Raw genomic sequence first — 17,465 nt, forward strand, 5'->3', positions numbered from 1 at the left:
ATTGGCTTCTGCAAAGTGGACTTTGTTGGCAGTCTTGAAGAGAATAAAAGTTAGAACATAAGAAACTTCAATTTCTTTCTGCAACAGCAAAATTATATGGAAAAAAAAGTTTTTTTGCAAAAATCTAGTTGGTCTAATAAAAGATATCACCTCTACCATGAGTTCTGATAATTATGTGAAGGTATTTCTAGGCCAGCTTCTAAATGTTTTTGGCTGCCCAGCCAGATCCCATATATAAGAAAGCTAGCTTTCAATACATTCACTCTTTATAGTTGAATCAGGGAGAGAGAACTGAAAACTGGAATGCCTAAAGAGCTCAAAATGGTACATAAACAATGCTTGTCATTCACACATGATGTACTAGAACAGAGCTGTCCAACTTCTAAATAGCTGGGAGCCACACACCGCACTGGCTGAACCAGCAGAGGCTGCACACCTGCACTAGGGCAAGGCACAGGCCCCTCAGGCGATCAACCCCTACACTGTACTGTGCAGAAATGCCTCACTCACTTCACCATGTACCCACACTCCCCTTCCTACTGCTGCATGGCATGCCCATGTCCTCTGCCCTCCTCCCTTCCCCACCGTTCCCAGCATCATGCACATGTTCCTCCCTATCCTCCTATTGCACCATGCACATAGCCCTAGGCTCAACCACAGTCCCCCCAGGCAGCCAGGCCATGTCACGCTACCTCCTGGGGCAGAGGCTGGCAGCAAAAGCCAAAGAGAGGAGGAGCCTGGAGATGCCAGCTGCTTTTGCAACTGGAGCAATGTGGGGAGTGGCATCTGGACAGGAGCCCAAGGGCTGCAACTTAACCTGTCACAGGTCAAGCTCCTGGGCCACTGGTTGAACAGCCCTGTACTAAAAGAATGGAAAGCAAGGCAGATGTAAGTGGGGCTGATTTCACATCAGCCAAAAGAAACAGACCCTCTTTACATTTTTATTTCAATTACTATTCTTAAAATTGTTAATAATTGTTATGCATTTATCACTCAGTTTTGAAAAGAGATGAGAGTGTCTCAGTTTCAGTGTTCGTTTGAGACACAGATAAGAGATATGTGATTTTTGTGTAATGAATTGTACTATTGTCCAACAAGGATACAATTTTAGAGGTGCAGAGAACATGAAAGACTTTTCAGTCAATTAGGGACTTAGTAATGGCATTGTTACATACTAGTCTGACATTCTGGCTCTAGTCCTGTGTCTGTGTTTGTTTGTGTGTGTGTTGCTTTATTCAGGTGAGTTAGTTGCATAGCATTCAGTAAGGATACTCACTTAGTAAAATGAGGCAAGAGTTTAAGTGTTTATGGGATTGTGGCCTATGAAATGAAAAGTTACAATAGAATCACATCAACCCTTACTAGCCACATATACAATTAGATAACAAAAGGCCAAACAAGATATGCCAAACAACTCTTTATTTAGAGAAAAGACTGGCTAAATAAAGCTATCATGGCATGATCTATATCTCAAACAAAAAACAGAGGCAAAGTTTTTAAAAAAACAGCCCCATTTTCAAAAGGAAAAAGCAGTCAACAGCTCCCATTGAGCTCACAGATCCTTTGATCAAGCCAGGAAATTGCAATTTACAGGTTTAAAAAGTCAGATTTAAATGTTGTCACATACAAAAAAGTAGAGTTTAGGTATGCTTGTTCAAACAGCAGGGTGCTATTCAACTCAAAACTCTTTGAAGTCATTGGTATTATCTATGGAATAAAGTCTTATTTGTTGCACCAAAGGGCATTAAAATCTGACTCTTAGTAAGATCACAGAGGCAATGCTTGTGGACTCCATACCTATGACTTTTTAATGTTAAAAGGGTGCTTATCAGGGCTGTGTACCCTTCAATCTTGGGTGTGTTGCTGAAACCCGGAACATGATTTAGTTACATCAAATTTATTATTAGCCTCTAAATGTTCTAGAATTCATCAGGTGTGGCTTGATATTACTGTAGTATACTCATGCCCTATAGCCAGAGTCCCAAAATAAAATCCTGGAATTTAGAAAATATGATGTACCCAAACCTTCCTATCCTAACCCTTGATGTATATATGCACCAGCAATGAAGAATTCTCTCACAGGTATCACCTGTTGCTTAAAGATTCCTTGTGTCCTCTCCTCCTTTTGAATTATACTACTTCTTTATCCACCTCTTCAGTTTCACTGTGGTCCATCTCCCCTTCAGCAATGGTACTTTACTACTACTGCAGTTATCAGTCCATCTCTAGCTTTTCTTCTTTCCACATTATTTAGATATACATTTTTTTTTTTACCTAGCAGAGCCAACTGATCTTCCTCTAAGATGATCCTTCCCCTCACTGAAGTCTGTGACACAGATCTTTTTAGACTTCAGTGGGAGAAAGACCAGAACTTCAGGCCTTTTTGCTTTTCTGCTGAAAGCTTTCATCTCAAAAAGAGATCATTTGACCCTACCACATCCACCCCCATAAAATGCTTCATGGGCAAAGAATGACTTCCATCTACCCTGCTTCTCCTCTGACTTTAAAGGAAGAAGCCATTCCTTTTGGCAAGAATTGTTGAACATACAGGCATTATGATATTTTAAGAATGTATCTCTTTGAGTTAGCAAAACCTCAGAAACACCCAGGTAAGTACATGCATGTGTCAGTCTGTCACACACTTTCCAACCTTCCAACTTTGGCAGGACTTCTGACAGCTAATACTTATCAGTTAACAAACAAATATAGCATTCACACAACTGGTTACTCCCTTACAAACAAATTTCAAGAGTTTTAAAAGTGGATCCCTACAATTAGAAACCTAAATCTATATTTTCAATAAAGCCAAGCACCAAGAAGCTCTTGGGAACTGCTGCATGCATCTCTTTTGAAAATCAGACAAATAATTGGAGGCTGGATTTTCAAAAGGCCTACATGCACAACAGCTGCCACTGAAGTCAGTTAAGAGTTGATTACATATTTGAGCTAATGTACATTTCACTGTTATGGACAACTCTTTAGAGACAGCATATTGTAAACAAGCAAGAGAATAAACAATTAATCACAAGGTTAGACCACACATTATCCAGTGGCTAAATGCAGTGGTTGAGTATCTTGCAGTGAAATGCTCTCTTTCTCAGGTAGAAAAACAGCTGTAAAAATAAGCCTGGATTTTCCACCAAAGAAAGTTTCTAAATCATATTATAGACATGTTCTGCTCCTGTGCACCACCAGAAAAAAAAGAAATGATAGCTATCTTCAATGTCCAGTGTCTCAGTAGCAGCAATTTGGTCACTTTTGACTCCGCAGAATGGAACGGATAGAAAAATTCACTCAAAAATAGCATATAGATGTCCCTGCACCAGGACAGGATGTAACAGCCATTACGTTATAAGGATTTTGGTGCAGCTGTATCATTGCTCCAGTGAGTATAAGTGAGAAGGAAGAAACCCTTCCAAAAAGGAGAGAGCACAAGTATTTGAGACAGGTCTGGAAGGAAGGAACAACTAAGCCTAGGTAGAAGGCTTGGTAAGGCATTTCACAATGTATTATTTTAGAAACAACTTTTTTAAAGTGATTGAGACCCCAAAAGGTGTGACATTTCCCCTTCCCCAACCCCTGCTCCCTTTTGTTCTGTAGGTTTGTTTGCAACAGGACAGGGACTTGAGCAGAAGATGACACTGGCACATGCCTGCACTTCAGTGAGCCAGCCATTCATTCTTTCAGAAACCAGACTTCATTCCGCCGCCCATAAGGTTTCATTGGTGGGTCGTAGCCATTACAGAAGTAGAAGGCTTTGCAATAGGTAGCCTCACTCCCCAAAGCAGACTTCAACTTGGCAGCAAAATTCACATAATCAGCTTCCTTGGCATAACCACCAAACTGCCTACAAAGGAAACAAACATGGAAAGACTGAGTGGGGCAATCTTGGAACAGCACAAAGAGAGTATGGGAGAACAAGACACAAAAATAGCCTCGTATAGCTGTTCCTGATTAACCTGGTGGAGGTAAATAAAAGCACTGCCTTGACAATCCCAGAGACTGCAAAGCTTTAGTCACCTATTGAATCTATACAGAATGACATCTCTTGTACCAGCTCCCCAGAGCTACTCTCCCCTGTGTATCAATCTTAAGCTGGAGGAACAACTTCCTGTCACAAAGTGATACTTCTCTCCACAGCTAATGCATTTCTTAGTCTTTCTGCTAGGACTGTCAACACAGTGTTAATCATAGTGTGAGTAGCTGTCTGCTTAAATCTGGACTGAGGTGGGAAGCAAAATTCTAGCTCTCAAAGATGAGGCAAAAAAGGATGTTACTGATTGCAGCAAAACAGCCAACAGCATACAGTTCACATCAATATGAGAAAGGGGAGGTCTTGAACTGAATGTTGTCATATCAATTTCTTGATCATTGGAAGCTGTCTGCAGATCATCCTGCACCTCATTGCTCAATGTTTGTGACAGTACAGTCTTTCACCATAGAAACAACTAATAGCCAAAAGCTGGATCAGCAGCATTCAGACACATGACAAGAACCAGCTGACTAGAAAGGAAAAGACTGCCCTCTTACTAAGAGAGTCCTATCCAATGGACCACTTAGAGGGTTAATAATAGAAGGCAAAGTCTTTCACTGTTAGTGTGTTGGCCTGAATCCAGCACAAACCAGCAGCAATCAAGACAAAATATCCTATGGCTGTTCAATATCCTAAGTGGCAACTTGTGGCTTGAATTTAGTTTCTAAGGTCAAGTGACTCACATGACCATTAGGCAATAATTGATCCCTGGATAAGGCAAACAGCTGGCTTGTTATCATCTTATTGTTTCCTGGCCTACAACTTACATACTGGCCAATATTAGCAAGCTGGACATTTAAGCAGAAATTTAAAAATGAACTTTGAGCTGGTAAGAGACAGAGGAATGTTTTACTCATTTTATGTTAAGAACCAGAAGGAGAATTTGGCGGGGGAGTTGGGGAGACCTACACCACCTAAAGAGAAGCATTTGTGTTGTCATAAGTATTTACTTTTACACTGGATTTAATCTGTTGTACCCCAGATGATTTCCAGCCCTTCCTCCTTCCCAAAAGGAAGTCCAGTCTGAATGGCCAGCCTTAAAAACCAGCTTGATTCTAGCAACTGGGAATTAAGCAATTACCTCCATAGTAGCCCTCTGGCCTGTTAGGCTATCAGGAATTCATAACCCAATTTTTCAATCAAAAGTGGCAGGTGGAATTCATTTGAGCTCTCTCTCTTCAGTTAACAGGAGCTGCCATATTGGGGTGCTGATGTACTTCATTTCAGATTTTTGTTAGCAAAAGGATTAGCACCATAGCATGATCGAGATAGTGCCTGAAAATTGTTCTCAACAGAGAGCTGTCTGATAGGGCTGTATGAAATTTTGCCAGGTGTTTCGATGTGTTTTGAGCTGGGAAACACATGGCACCTGGGACCAGTGGCAGCAGCAATCTTCCCTGGCACTGGGCATGGGCTGCGCCCATCACTGGACCCAGGTAGCAGAGGCAGCCTCCTCTCATTCAGCGCACATATCCAGTGGCTCGCACCCCCGTGAGGAGTCCAGCACAGCCCAGCAGCCCTCCCAGGGGTGCAAGCCCCTGGATCTTCCCCCAGGATGAGAGGAGACTGCTGCTGCCACCTGGGACAGGTGACAGTAGCAATCTTCTCCAGTGCTGGGTGCAGCCTGTGCATGGCACCAGTCCCAGGTGGCAGAGGCAGCCTCCTTTCATCCGGGGTGCTGATCCAGGGACTTGCACCCCTGGGAGGGCTGCTGGGTTGCTGCAACAATCTTCTCTAGTGCTCTGGCACAGCCATCACAGGGGTCTGAGTCCCTGGATCTGTCCGCTGGATGAGAGGAGGCTGCCACTGCCAGCAAGTGTCAGCAGGTGGGTTTTGAAGAGTTTAAGTTGCAGTTTCCCAGAAACCTCTGCACCTATCTCCTTGAAACTTAGCATCAGGCTTCATGCCCTCGGAAGGGGCTACCATCCCTGCAATTTTCATCCAAATCAGGCAAGAAAGGACAAAGTTTTAGGCATTTTCATGATTCCCCATTATAGCCTATGGGCAAAACATTGAAACGCGGCGAAACAGCAAATCAGTTTTAACAAAACGAAATGGGATAATGCTTCGAAATTAAACAAAATGACAAAACAAAACACTGTCCTTTTGAAATCGTGAAATGGATGTCGAAACAAAATGATAGTGTTTCACACAGCCCTACTGTCTTATATCTGCCTGAGGTAAGGAGTTGATGGTCTCAGTCCAATTCCTAGTAAGTCAGCGTCTAGTCTCTTCATATACACACAAATCATTATCATTAGGGCACTAATTAGTCATTTTGTTCTTGATTCCATCCCTCCCTCTCAGGTGTGACAACAAGACGTGTATTATTAGAGAGCATGTTATGTACAGACTGTTTGGGTTTACAGGACTGGTAAGCTGGCATCTTTCAGACACTGCATTTACATTTAACGAGTAAGAATTCCATTTTCTTTGTGCTGAAACATGAACACCGTTAAGAGAAAAGCTTCTTTGTTCACTATGGTAGGAGCCTTTGATTTCCTACTATTGCATGCACATTGTGACCAGTAAGTAAGCTGGCAAAACTAGAACCCAGGCCTCCACACCTTCTGGCAATGCTGAGATCTGATTCTTACGTGGAGTAGATGGTCATTCCTTCCCTCTCTTCAATCGTAATGCTTTCATCACTAGGATGTGGAGGGTTGGCTTGATATTGGCTTGGAATCCGGAGCAAGACTTTCACTTTCTGCTGTAAAGAGCCATCCTCAGCAGGAAAGGCAGTGATAGAAACTGGTGCAGTCATGCCCATTCCCACCCCTAAGAGGGACACAAACAGACATATGACACACATGGTCCAAGTCCTTGAGAAACTACATACTAAAGTTCTGATTTTTGGTGCGATTGAATAGCCACAGCTCTGACTGAAGTCAACAGGCATTGCAAGTGCTCATCACTGCTGAAGAAAAAAAATCAAGCTTTAATAGTGCAGGAATTAAGATACTGGGACAAAACAATTTTCCTTGTAGGCCAGCATCCCACTTCCTACAGAAGCCAATGCCAGATTCAAGACCAATTTAAAATCTCACAAGGTGCTTTACTATCAGAAGTTTCTTCCTGATCCTCTCCAATAATTGTTTTAGGCCCAGAAGCACGTGAAAGTATATTTGCGTTGCCTCACTGAGGTTTAAATACCCTCTTTGCAGGTTCCAGTAACTTAACTCTGAGCTCTTTTCACTTCTGCTTACATTGCCTGCAGTCTTACCCACCCTGCAGTGGCCAGCTCCTCTCTGAAGGTATGTACAGCAAGTAACTTTCTTAGATGTGTCAAGATGCGACTGGAAGGAATAGATTTTCTTCCTTCTCTCCAGGCACAGTAAAATCTCACTGTCAATGCAACAGTAGAGGCAGATAGAGATGAAATCCCCAAAATGCTCTCTCACTAATTTGTAGTTAGGTACAGCACTTCTCTTCCGAGTGCCATGGATTAAGGATAGAGGTGCCTCCTTTTGTCCAGTCACACAGATCACCACTTTTACAGACCCTGTGCAGCAGACATTTCTGTTCTCTCTCAAACTGTAGTCTGCTCCCTCTTCCATTTATTTCCACTTATTCCCACTTGGCAAGTTGTGTGAGGAAGTCTATCAATCTCCCTTCAACACATCACATACTTGGGAGAGGTACAAGGGCAGTGTTTAGGTGATGTATACATACTCTGAAATGCTACCCTGCCGTTGTAAACTATGTCTAGCTTTGCTCAATAAGAACTGAAAAATAATGTTTGTACATACTTAGACAAAGTATAACAAACAATATATTTGTTTCATAAATTAGAAGAGTCTGAACAGTTGTGCTAAGATAAAAGTGACAGAAGTAATCTCTCCTATTACTGAATACAGGGATTGATTTCCTATCTACATACACAGCAAGTTAAGGTGCAGTAATCACATGCCATGAACACAGATGACAAGAATTCCCCTAAGAAACTACCATATGGTATCCATGAATCCATGATCTTCAGAAAATAATTAATGCAACTGCAGGTCCCTCTTGACACAAGGTGGTACCAGTCTCTGAGCCAAGAAGAGCTGTCAGGTTTTCTCACCCTTGTCATTGGTTCCTCCAACATACTTCAGGAGCTTGAGCACAGCTTCCTTGGATGCCTCGTCAAATTGTTTCCCAGTTACCTCCACCACAGCAAACTTTCCACCTTCACACGCCCTTTCTTCATATGTTACCTCTTCCTGAAGAGAGAGCAGAGTCAGGAAATACAACTGTCCTGAGAGATGCAACATACCTCACAACAAGGGAAGTATTTCCCTGGGAAAGTCAGAATCTAATAAGAACCACTGCAGCTGTTGTATGAAGACCATCAGTTTGGTTGTTAGAGGGAGAGAGCCAACCGTGCTGACTCGGCTGGGACTTTCAGTGCTGCTCCCCATAAGAGAGACACTATCCACCCTCCTATCCACTATCCATCTTCCGTGTTAGCAGCCTCCTATGGACAGTTATGATGTCCCCAGGCAGAAGAGGAAGTTCTGCAGGAGAACTTCCAGTTTAGGGTCAGTCACATTTGTAGAACCACAGATACTGGCAACAAGGGGAGACAGAGAAGAGAGACAGAATACAGAATAATTATGACCTATACTGAAATCATGGATAAAGTAGGCCACTTAGGTCATTCTGCTTCATTTGGACCAGCCCTGCTGAGATATGTAAATGTTCTTCTATCAACTTTGTGTCTCTAGAGGACAACTACAAAATCTAAATGAGATTAGAGTAGACTAAATAATCAATTACAGAGAAGAAAATCCCATAACGGTGGCCATCATAGAGGACATTCTGGTTTTCTGCTACTCTGTCCTCTATTGATATGAAACCCAATGCATTTACGACATAAACACGTCTGGTTTTGTATCAGTAGGGGACAGCCAGACTGTCTTCTATGATGGCCACCCTAACATGACAACACTTTTATTTTGGTGTAAAGAGTAAACTTAGCTTCTGACTCAGGAGAAGTCTGAGCAGGCCATAGTTACTACCACATTACTGCCCCCCAAATCTTGAAACTAGAAACCTGGAAATAATTTGGGCAACCTGGCCCCCTCCTACATCGCAGCATGAGACTCCGCTGGGTGTCTCCCCAGCGGGGGAGGGCCAATTTCAGGGGGCGGCACATGCCCCTCCTACGCCTCGCCTATGCACTGCCCTGAGGTGTCCGCCTGCCTTCAGACCAGGGAAGTGACTTTCCCCCTCAGACCCAAACCCTTCACTCCGCAGCCAAAGGCTCGACCTGTTCTTCCTCCCTTCAGCCCAAACTATTCCTGGAGTGTGACCCGCGGGGTGCGACGACGGTTGGTGGCGGGGAAGTTCACTTCCCCAGCCACTAAAAGGCTTCACTTGCTTCCTCTCAAGAGCGCGTTTCTCGCGGGGGGGGAGGAAGCCCGGGGCGCCAGGCCTGCGCGCGGCGGGCCGGGGCAGCGGCGTGGCAGGGACAAGCCGGCGGCGCGGGCAGGGGCAGGGGCAGGGACGCGCTGGGGAGCGAAAGGCTGCGGGCAGGCGAGGGCAGGGCAGGGCTCCGGCCTGCCCGGGGAGAGCAGGGGTGCGCTCCCAGCCGCCAGGCCCCGGACCCCGCCGGCCTACCGTCTGCCCCGTGCCCAGGACGCGCCAGGGCCACGTCTCCACCGTCCCGAAGAGGGAGTTGCGGATGAGGCCCAGCATGGTGCCGCCCGGCCGCTGGCGGGGGCGGAGAGCGGCGCGGCCCGCCCAGAGGCGCCGGAGGCACTCCCTGCCCAGCTGGCGGGGAGACACCCAGCGGAGTCTCATGCTGCGATGTAGGAGGGGGCCAGGTTGCCCAAAGGGACCTCCCCCACCCCCACTTCCACCCCGGAGGTCGCCTCAGGGGAACGTCCTGATCCATTGCCCCTAGTGCCTGCGGGCAGGGAGATGGAGAAGCCCTATTCCCGCCCCCAGGGCCCCCCGGGCACAGGAGAGAGGTTTAGAAATTACACACTTCCAGCAGTGCAAAATCGGATGGCAGAGAGAACTGCAGGTAGGGCCGGGCCATGGAGTGCACCACCCAGGGAGGCTTTAAAGAGGAGTCGGGGTGGCCTTCTGGCTTGAATGATTTTTGGGACAGGATCCCACATCTGGGCCTGGAGGTTGGACTTACTAGATGACCCTCCCTTCCAAGCCTTTGATTCACAGCTGGTGTTTACCAGTGATGTTTGCACACAACATCTGGCCCTGAAAAGTATGTGCTCCTAGGCTCAGCAAGTGCCTGGAGATGCTACTGCCGAGCCTCAATCCCTCTCTAGTTTAGCCCCTTTCAGTTAGCTGTGCCCATCATCCTGGAAATCATTTTTTTCAGATCCCAGGTTTGCTACTCCACCTTGGCCTGCTGGATGTAAGGAGACCTATTTCTAGTTCAGGCACAGGGGTGCCTGTATGACCTTGGGCTAGTTGTTTAAACTCTCTCTGCCCAATTTGCTTCCTCCTGCAGCACTGGATTGATACTTACCTGCTTTCTCTGTGAGCATATGGTTTATATTTTGAGAAGCCATGGTAGAAAGGGCTGTACCTATGTGGAGTAGTGGATTGCACAAGGCTGTAACAGTTGAGATGGATCCCGTGGCATTCTGGGGAGTGATCCTGCTATATAATTAGTGCAAGAGTGTGGAACTGGAAAACGTTGAAGTCTCTCAGGATGAAGTAATGGAAAAAATGGAGAAACTTAAGTATAATAAAACACAGGACCAGATGGTATTCATCTGAAAAAATAAAATATGAAATAGAGGAAAAAGTTATGGTAATATATGGGTACTATGGTAATAAGTTGGTAATATACAGGCTGAAAAAACTCCTGGAGGTTACAACATCATCAGTACTACACTTATTTTTTTAATAAAATGAGCCAAAAGGAAATGCTGAGAAATACAGCTTCTTTCTTTCAAATTAATAAATGTTAGTTCAAGACAATTATACAAATTTGTTTTTTCAAATATTTGGATAGTAGGGTAGTTTTTAAAAGATTCAGCTGGAACTTCAGTGTCCATCTCCCAATGATTTCTATACAAGTTGTATGCATAAGTCCCTTAATTTCATTTAAAACTCTCACCCAATATCCTCTACAAAAGTGCATGGAAATAAATACTTGGGGAGAGGAGGAAAGGGTTATAACCATTATCAATACAGATTATCTGCTTAGCTTTCTCCTTGTATTTCCTTAGAGCTTCACAATCATCAATGAATATTAACTTCACAACATTCCTGTTATGTAATGAAGTTGTGACCTGTTTTACAGCTAGAGATTTGAGGCACAGGAGTAGGTTAAATAATTTACCCAAGGTCATGTCTGAAGTCTATGACTGAGACAGGGCCTGAACCTAGGTCTGCTGAGGCCAGCTGAGAGCATTAGCCACCTGGCCAACCTGTCTGTGCATGGTTGTGTTGGCATTTCTGCACGAGCACATAGCCGACTATCTGTGAAGCCCCTAAAATAGAATTTTTGTGGTGTGGAAATTGCTTTTGGTACATAACATTCCTCAGCTCTTCAGGAGAAAAAAATGCTAAACTAGTCTGATAATAAAGCAGACACATCAGTGCAAAGATAAGTAACTGGATAAGGTAATTATTGAAACGCAATTTCTATTATATTGTTGGGAGTTTACTGCCTGAAATAGATGGAGAATTTCATATCATGCTGTGTTTACATCTGGAAATGATAATGGACTCAGACATGGACTTTAACAGGAGCAGAAGGAACCATTAATCAATAATAACAGAGACAGATTTAAGTCACTTTGAGTTTATTCACTATTGTATCTTCTGAATTAACTTTATAGGGCTGGGAAGTTGTTACCCACCTGACCAAAGCATTCAATCTGTACTAGTTTAGGATGTCTGACAATAGGATCTCCATGCCCATATTACAACCAAATATAAAAACTGGACATTTACATGGTGTCTTATATCTAGATATTACCAAGTGGTCAAAAGCCTTTACAACCATAATGCTAATCTTGAAGCTATTATGTGCAAAGTATTCCCATTACAAAGAATGGGAGTTCTATGCAGACACACAGTTGATGATACAATGTAATAACAGATTATATAAAGCAACAGAGAATATGATGAAATATATTTACATAAATGATTTGGACTATAAAATTGTCTTCATCGTTTAACAGGAAAGGTAGAATAGAACTCATTTGTTCAGAGACACGATGGCATGTTTCTATTAGCCTTTTCATAGAATTATAGTGTTGGAAAGACTTCAGGGTCATTTAGTCCAACCCTTGCAGGGTTGCAAGATTATGTGTTTCTAAAACTATTACTCATCAAACTAAGTTTTAGCAATCCCCAAGTAAAGCTAGCAAGAGACCCCAAGTACAGGGTTTGTTGTTTTCTAAAAGCATAGCCTCAGAGAATTTGTGCATGGAAAATATCTATTAGTTCATTTTGTTCACTCCCAACACTGCCACTACCTCACTACCAATGTCAAATTTGATCCCTATCAATGACATTCTGTTTATTAGACCTAATAGCAACTTTGACAGTCCTCCTACGTTATTTTACATAGCTCAGTTTAAAATAACCCACATGAAAAGTGTTTCTCCCTGTTCCCTTTTGAGATTATTTTAGTGTAACAAATCCTTTACCCCTTACAGTCAACCTTTGGAAAGCCTTTTAAATAGCTAGTCTTCCTCTTTAGCATTTACATCTATAGAATGTTTGTAAATAGTTGGTAGGTTGGTGGAATGGCTACAAGTTTCGTAGTTTCATAGTGCTTAGGGTCGGAAGGGACCTAAACAGATCATCAGGTCTGACCCCATGCTCTGGGCAGGAATGGGTGCCACGGTCATATCACCCCAGCCAAATATCTGTTCAGCCTCCCGAAGAGAGGAGAGAGCACCACCACACTTGGGAGCCCATTCCAGAGTCTGGCAGCTTTGACTGTAAAGTAATGTCTTCTTAACCTTCTCTCTAATATTTGTGGCCGTTATTCCTAGTAGCAATCTAGATCTAATTAGTTCTTTAATTTTATTCCACCAGACCTTTTCATGAACTTCGGAGTCCCCAGCCAGTTCAGCACTTTCTAAAAATCTCATCCTTAAAGTGTATCTCAATTTCAACATTAAATATAGTACCAATGCCCTCCATACCACTAGTAATGTGTGAAGACTTAGGCCCACAAGGCCTTGTGGTGTTTCTTAACCCTTACACACTTTTAAATTTAACTTCTCCTCAACAGAACATGCTTTATAGGAATGGTTATTAGGCAAGGCTAGCATTTTAAAACATAACTGCTCCCCTGTAGATCCCAGGTCTGATTTTTCAAAGGAGCTAATACATTCCTGTTCCTACTAGTGCCATTGGTAGCTGCGGGAGGCTCAGCACATCTGAAAAAACAAATCATTTCTGTATGGGTCCCTACGTGTGAAGTAACTTACATCTGAAAATACTGGCCTGAGACCATATGTGTGCATTATCCCTTTGTCCTTTAACTCATAGTGTTATGTGAAGTAGGGAAGAGAAACAAGTGAATCCAATGATTACAAATATCACTCTCAACCATCTGGAAAACATGGGAGGGTGTAGAACAAATAGACCTAACTGAGTTTAGATTACCTAATCATTTAGCATGGATCATAAAAACAGTCATCACCAACAAATTCTGCTGGATTTAGATTCAAAAAGCATTCTATAAACCAGAACTCCTAAGCAAGTCTTGTGAACAATCCAGACACTCAGTCATATATGTTTTACTTGATCAGGATAACAGTCTCTCACTGATAAAGGGTTGAGGACAAGAAAAGATAGAAATGCTTGTTTATTTTTTTCTGGAAGACAGCTAATTCCTCTGAGGCCTCCGGCGGATATACATCCTCCTTCTCTGATGAAACGGGAGTCTCTGTAGCTGAACACTGCTCAGCCTCTGACTCCTCAGGGCATTGTATCGGATTGGAGAGATGGTCTTGCTTATTATCCTAAGTCGTTCATTCAGCTCAGCCAGCCTCTTTGTAATTGAACGGACTTCCCTCAGGAGGTCATCTACCGCTGCGGAGACAGGACGGAGGCTGCAGACAAGAGCACCAGAGTTAGAATAGACACGTCTGGAACCAGGGCCAGATTAACCCTTTAGTGGGCTGTAGGCAAATAAACTCATGGGCCCTTCTTAATGCCGTATATTTGTATTACTTTTTTCCATTCAATAATTATAATAGATAAAATAAACACAACTGGGCTCCTTCTTCACTTAGGGCCCTAGGCATGTGCTTAGTTTGCCTATGTGTTAATCCAGCCCTGTCTGGAATGATTACTTAGCACACACTGAACTACCAATTCTATATTTCTGCAGTGTCTTTCATGATGGACGTTTCCCAAGAAGCATAGAAGTTTCAGTTGTGACCAGTGATTTCAAGTCCATCAGTTTTTAGAAACCCAACTTCAGATACCTGAAATGGGCCTGGTTTTTAAAAATGCATTTATTTAGCATATTCTGAACATCAGGCTCCTTTTAAGGTTTCTCAAGTTTTAGGCTCCAAAAAAACACTATTTGTTTGACCAAGCTGTCACGGAGTGGGGCACAGGGGCAGCCGTGATCCCGCTAGCGCCCCCTGCCGTGTCAACTTAGGTGATCCAGCACCCTCTTATCCTCGCCCACCACGTCTTTGATGGTAATTGGTTCAATTAGGGAGGCTGCCTTTATCTCCTAATACACAGCATAAGTTGACCTACCCCTACTCCGTATGGGGTGCCTCGGTGCACCCCCGCCTTAAGGGCTAATGCATGCCTCCAAACCTCCCCTTTAGCAAGCCCCAAGCCTTGCAGCTGTACCAGATGTTCTCTTGTCATATATTTGCCCCTCCTGGGCTTCTATTCCCTTCTCGCCCTCTCCCAGGCCTACTCGCCCCACCTGGGCTTCTGTACGGCTCTGTCGAGCTCTTATCGATCTGGCCCCTATCTAGACATCAGCCCCTCTCTGGGACGTATACCACGCGCCCGCCCTTCTCTGGGGCTTCGTGCCGGTCGGGGACTAATCACTCACTCCGGAGCCTCCTGTTCTGATCGGCCCTCTCTGGGGCCTGTGCCGCGCTGCTCGCGCTTCCCTCGTCCTCTCTGGGGCTCCTGCCCTCTCTGGGTCCTATGCTGCACTTCTTGCGCTTCTCGCCCTCACTCGGGCTTCTCAAAGTCTGGGTCGTTTGCCCCACGGTGCAAAATACCGCCCTCACGGGCTGGGGTCCGAAACCCCGCACACCGCGCCTCTCTGGCACTCACTCACCGTGCCGACTCCGGCACTAACCACTGTGCCCTTACTGGACACCAGGAACCCCCGGATTATTGGGGAGCTCCTGTGAGGCCTCCTCACACCCCTACAGCCTCACCCAGTCCTCCGGTTTAAGAATAACTAAACCATCAGCCAGCCGGCTATAACGTAACAATGAGCATCCTGGCTCGAGCATAGAACCTAGGCCCACTTGGCTCTCTTGTAAAGGCCTTCCAGTCAGGGTTCTCTCTCTACCCCATATCATGCCATAGCTGCTTGGGTGGTCAGGCTGCAACAATCTGCTCTGTCTGCTCCACTCTGCTGCAGAGCTCCTGCTCCTGCACCTTCCAAATGGGAACTGCCTGCTAGGCTCTGGCCTGGGCTGTTTATAAAGGCCCAGCCCTGCCCCCTCCTGGCCACATGACCTGCCTGGTTGCCCCAGCAACCAGCACCTGGGCTGCCCTGGAAATTGGCAGCTAAGCCTGCATCGCCCTCATTAGTAGCGAGCACCCTAGTGCTCCGCTACCCAAGCATAGAGGCATATGCACTGAAGTGTAGCCAGCTGGATATGGAATGTGTCTGCTGCATTAACAGCACACAGAACACTTGCAGCATTTCAGACAGGAAGTCGGGGCTATATGCTGAAACTGGTCAGTTTAGTTCTGTCCATGTAAACTTAATCTGGCACATACACCTTGATTATCTCTGTTCTCCTAAGAGTGCACCCACAAAAGAGCTGGACAAGCATCCAGGACCATAGTTTTATGACAGCAAACTCCTTAGTGGAATATGCAGGACCCCTGGATGCGTTAAAGATTTAGAGGGAGAAGAGCTACAATGAGTCACTGTCATGGCGCGGGGTCCTAGGAGCGGCCGTGATCTCTCCTAACGCCCCCTACCGTGCCAAGTTCGAGATAAAGCACCCCTGTTCTCGCCTGCCATGTCTTTGATGTTAAGTATTTTATAAGGGAGGCTGCCTTTTGTCCCTTTGGACACGGTGCTCTGGTTTATCCTGGCCTCTGTTCTGTATTGATTGAGTTGGTGCACCCCAGCCTTATGGGCTATGCATGGCTCCAACCACCCCTGTACCACGCCCCAAGCCTTGCAGATGTCCCGGACGTTGTCTGGTTGATTTCCTTTCCGTGCCTGCACTGGCGCTCCCTGGCTTGTCACTCAGCCTGCACCCCTCACTGGCGCTTCTTGCAAATTGGGGCTCAGGCGGCCATAGCCGTGGCTGGCCCCCAAATCCCCTCCCCAGATCTTAAATTTCCTGTGGGGCTCAGGCGGCCTTGGCCTGACCTGGCCCCCCAATCTGATGTACCCCTTCTCAGGGCTGGGGTCAGTGCACCCCTGAGTGTTGTGCCCTCTCTGGCACTGGGTCCTCCTTCAACCCCTAATAGCCTCACCTGGTCCTCTGGTTTTATAAAACTACAAACAGAAAACTCAAGCTCCTGGGCTATAACATAAAATCTAAGCCATCTGGCTAACCATCATTCAAATCCCTACCAGGGCTTTCTCCACCCGATATCCTCGAACAGAAGCTGCTCAGGCCATCAGGCTTCTCCACTCTGCTTACTCCAGCACAGCTCCTTCTTCCTTGGCTGCTAGCGGAGAAATGCTCCCCTGGCCTCAGCCTGGATTATATATGTATATGTATACGTATAGGTCAGGCCTGGCCGCCTTCCGGTCAGCTGACCAACTGCGGTTGCACTGGCAACTGGCACCTGTACCTCTTTATAGGAGCAGAGCACTGAAGTGCCCTGCAACAGTCACCAACACTTTCTCTGCTAGTTTTTCCAACTAAGCCTCCCTACCAGTGTCAGCCTTGTTTAATTGGCTAGGTCTGACAACCTTAAAGTCTGGATGGTTAGTTTCTAAGATCATCATCAACCCAGTAACAGTAACAATGTACTAGATTTTTCCCAAATATAAGATTCAGTTCTTACACTAAGGAATTTCTGTTTATACTGGTTATCCAGTGGGGACCTTGGTATCCATTGTGTGTTTGGGGAGAAATTCATCTCTGTAAAAAGGCCACATAAATTACTTATCCCGTAACAAAACCCACTTATACCGTTATTTGAACAGGTTTTGTACAACCCTTCTTCATAAGTTAATTTTGCCTACACAGCTAGAACTGATTTAAACTAAACAATTTAGAAAGACTTTCATGACTTTTGGGGAGGGAAAAATCTTTTTTTGTGC

The 17,465-nt window shown here is 44.9% G+C and overlaps 1 protein-coding gene across 1 annotated transcript; it reads right to left on the minus strand.

The window, feature by feature from the left end:
* Nucleotides 1-1,400: 1,400 nt before the first annotated feature.
* HEBP1 (heme binding protein 1) lies at nucleotides 1,401-9,757 on the minus strand. The gene is made up of 4 exons (XM_019545197.1): nucleotides 9,635-9,757; nucleotides 8,097-8,235; nucleotides 6,631-6,811; nucleotides 1,401-3,847 (listed from the first exon to the last, which is right to left on the minus strand). Exons 1-4 carry the CDS (start codon nucleotides 9,710-9,712, stop codon nucleotides 3,676-3,678), a joined length of 570 nt encoding a protein of 189 aa, XP_019400742.1. The 5' UTR covers nucleotides 9,713-9,757; the 3' UTR covers nucleotides 1,401-3,675.
* Nucleotides 9,758-17,465: the final 7,708 nt, after the last annotated feature.

The sequence above is a fragment of the Crocodylus porosus genome, unplaced genomic scaffold (assembly GCF_001723895.1).
Source record: "Crocodylus porosus isolate Cpor-Errol unplaced genomic scaffold, CroPor_comp1, whole genome shotgun sequence".
Taxonomy (NCBI): Eukaryota; Metazoa; Chordata; order Crocodylia; family Crocodylidae; genus Crocodylus; species Crocodylus porosus.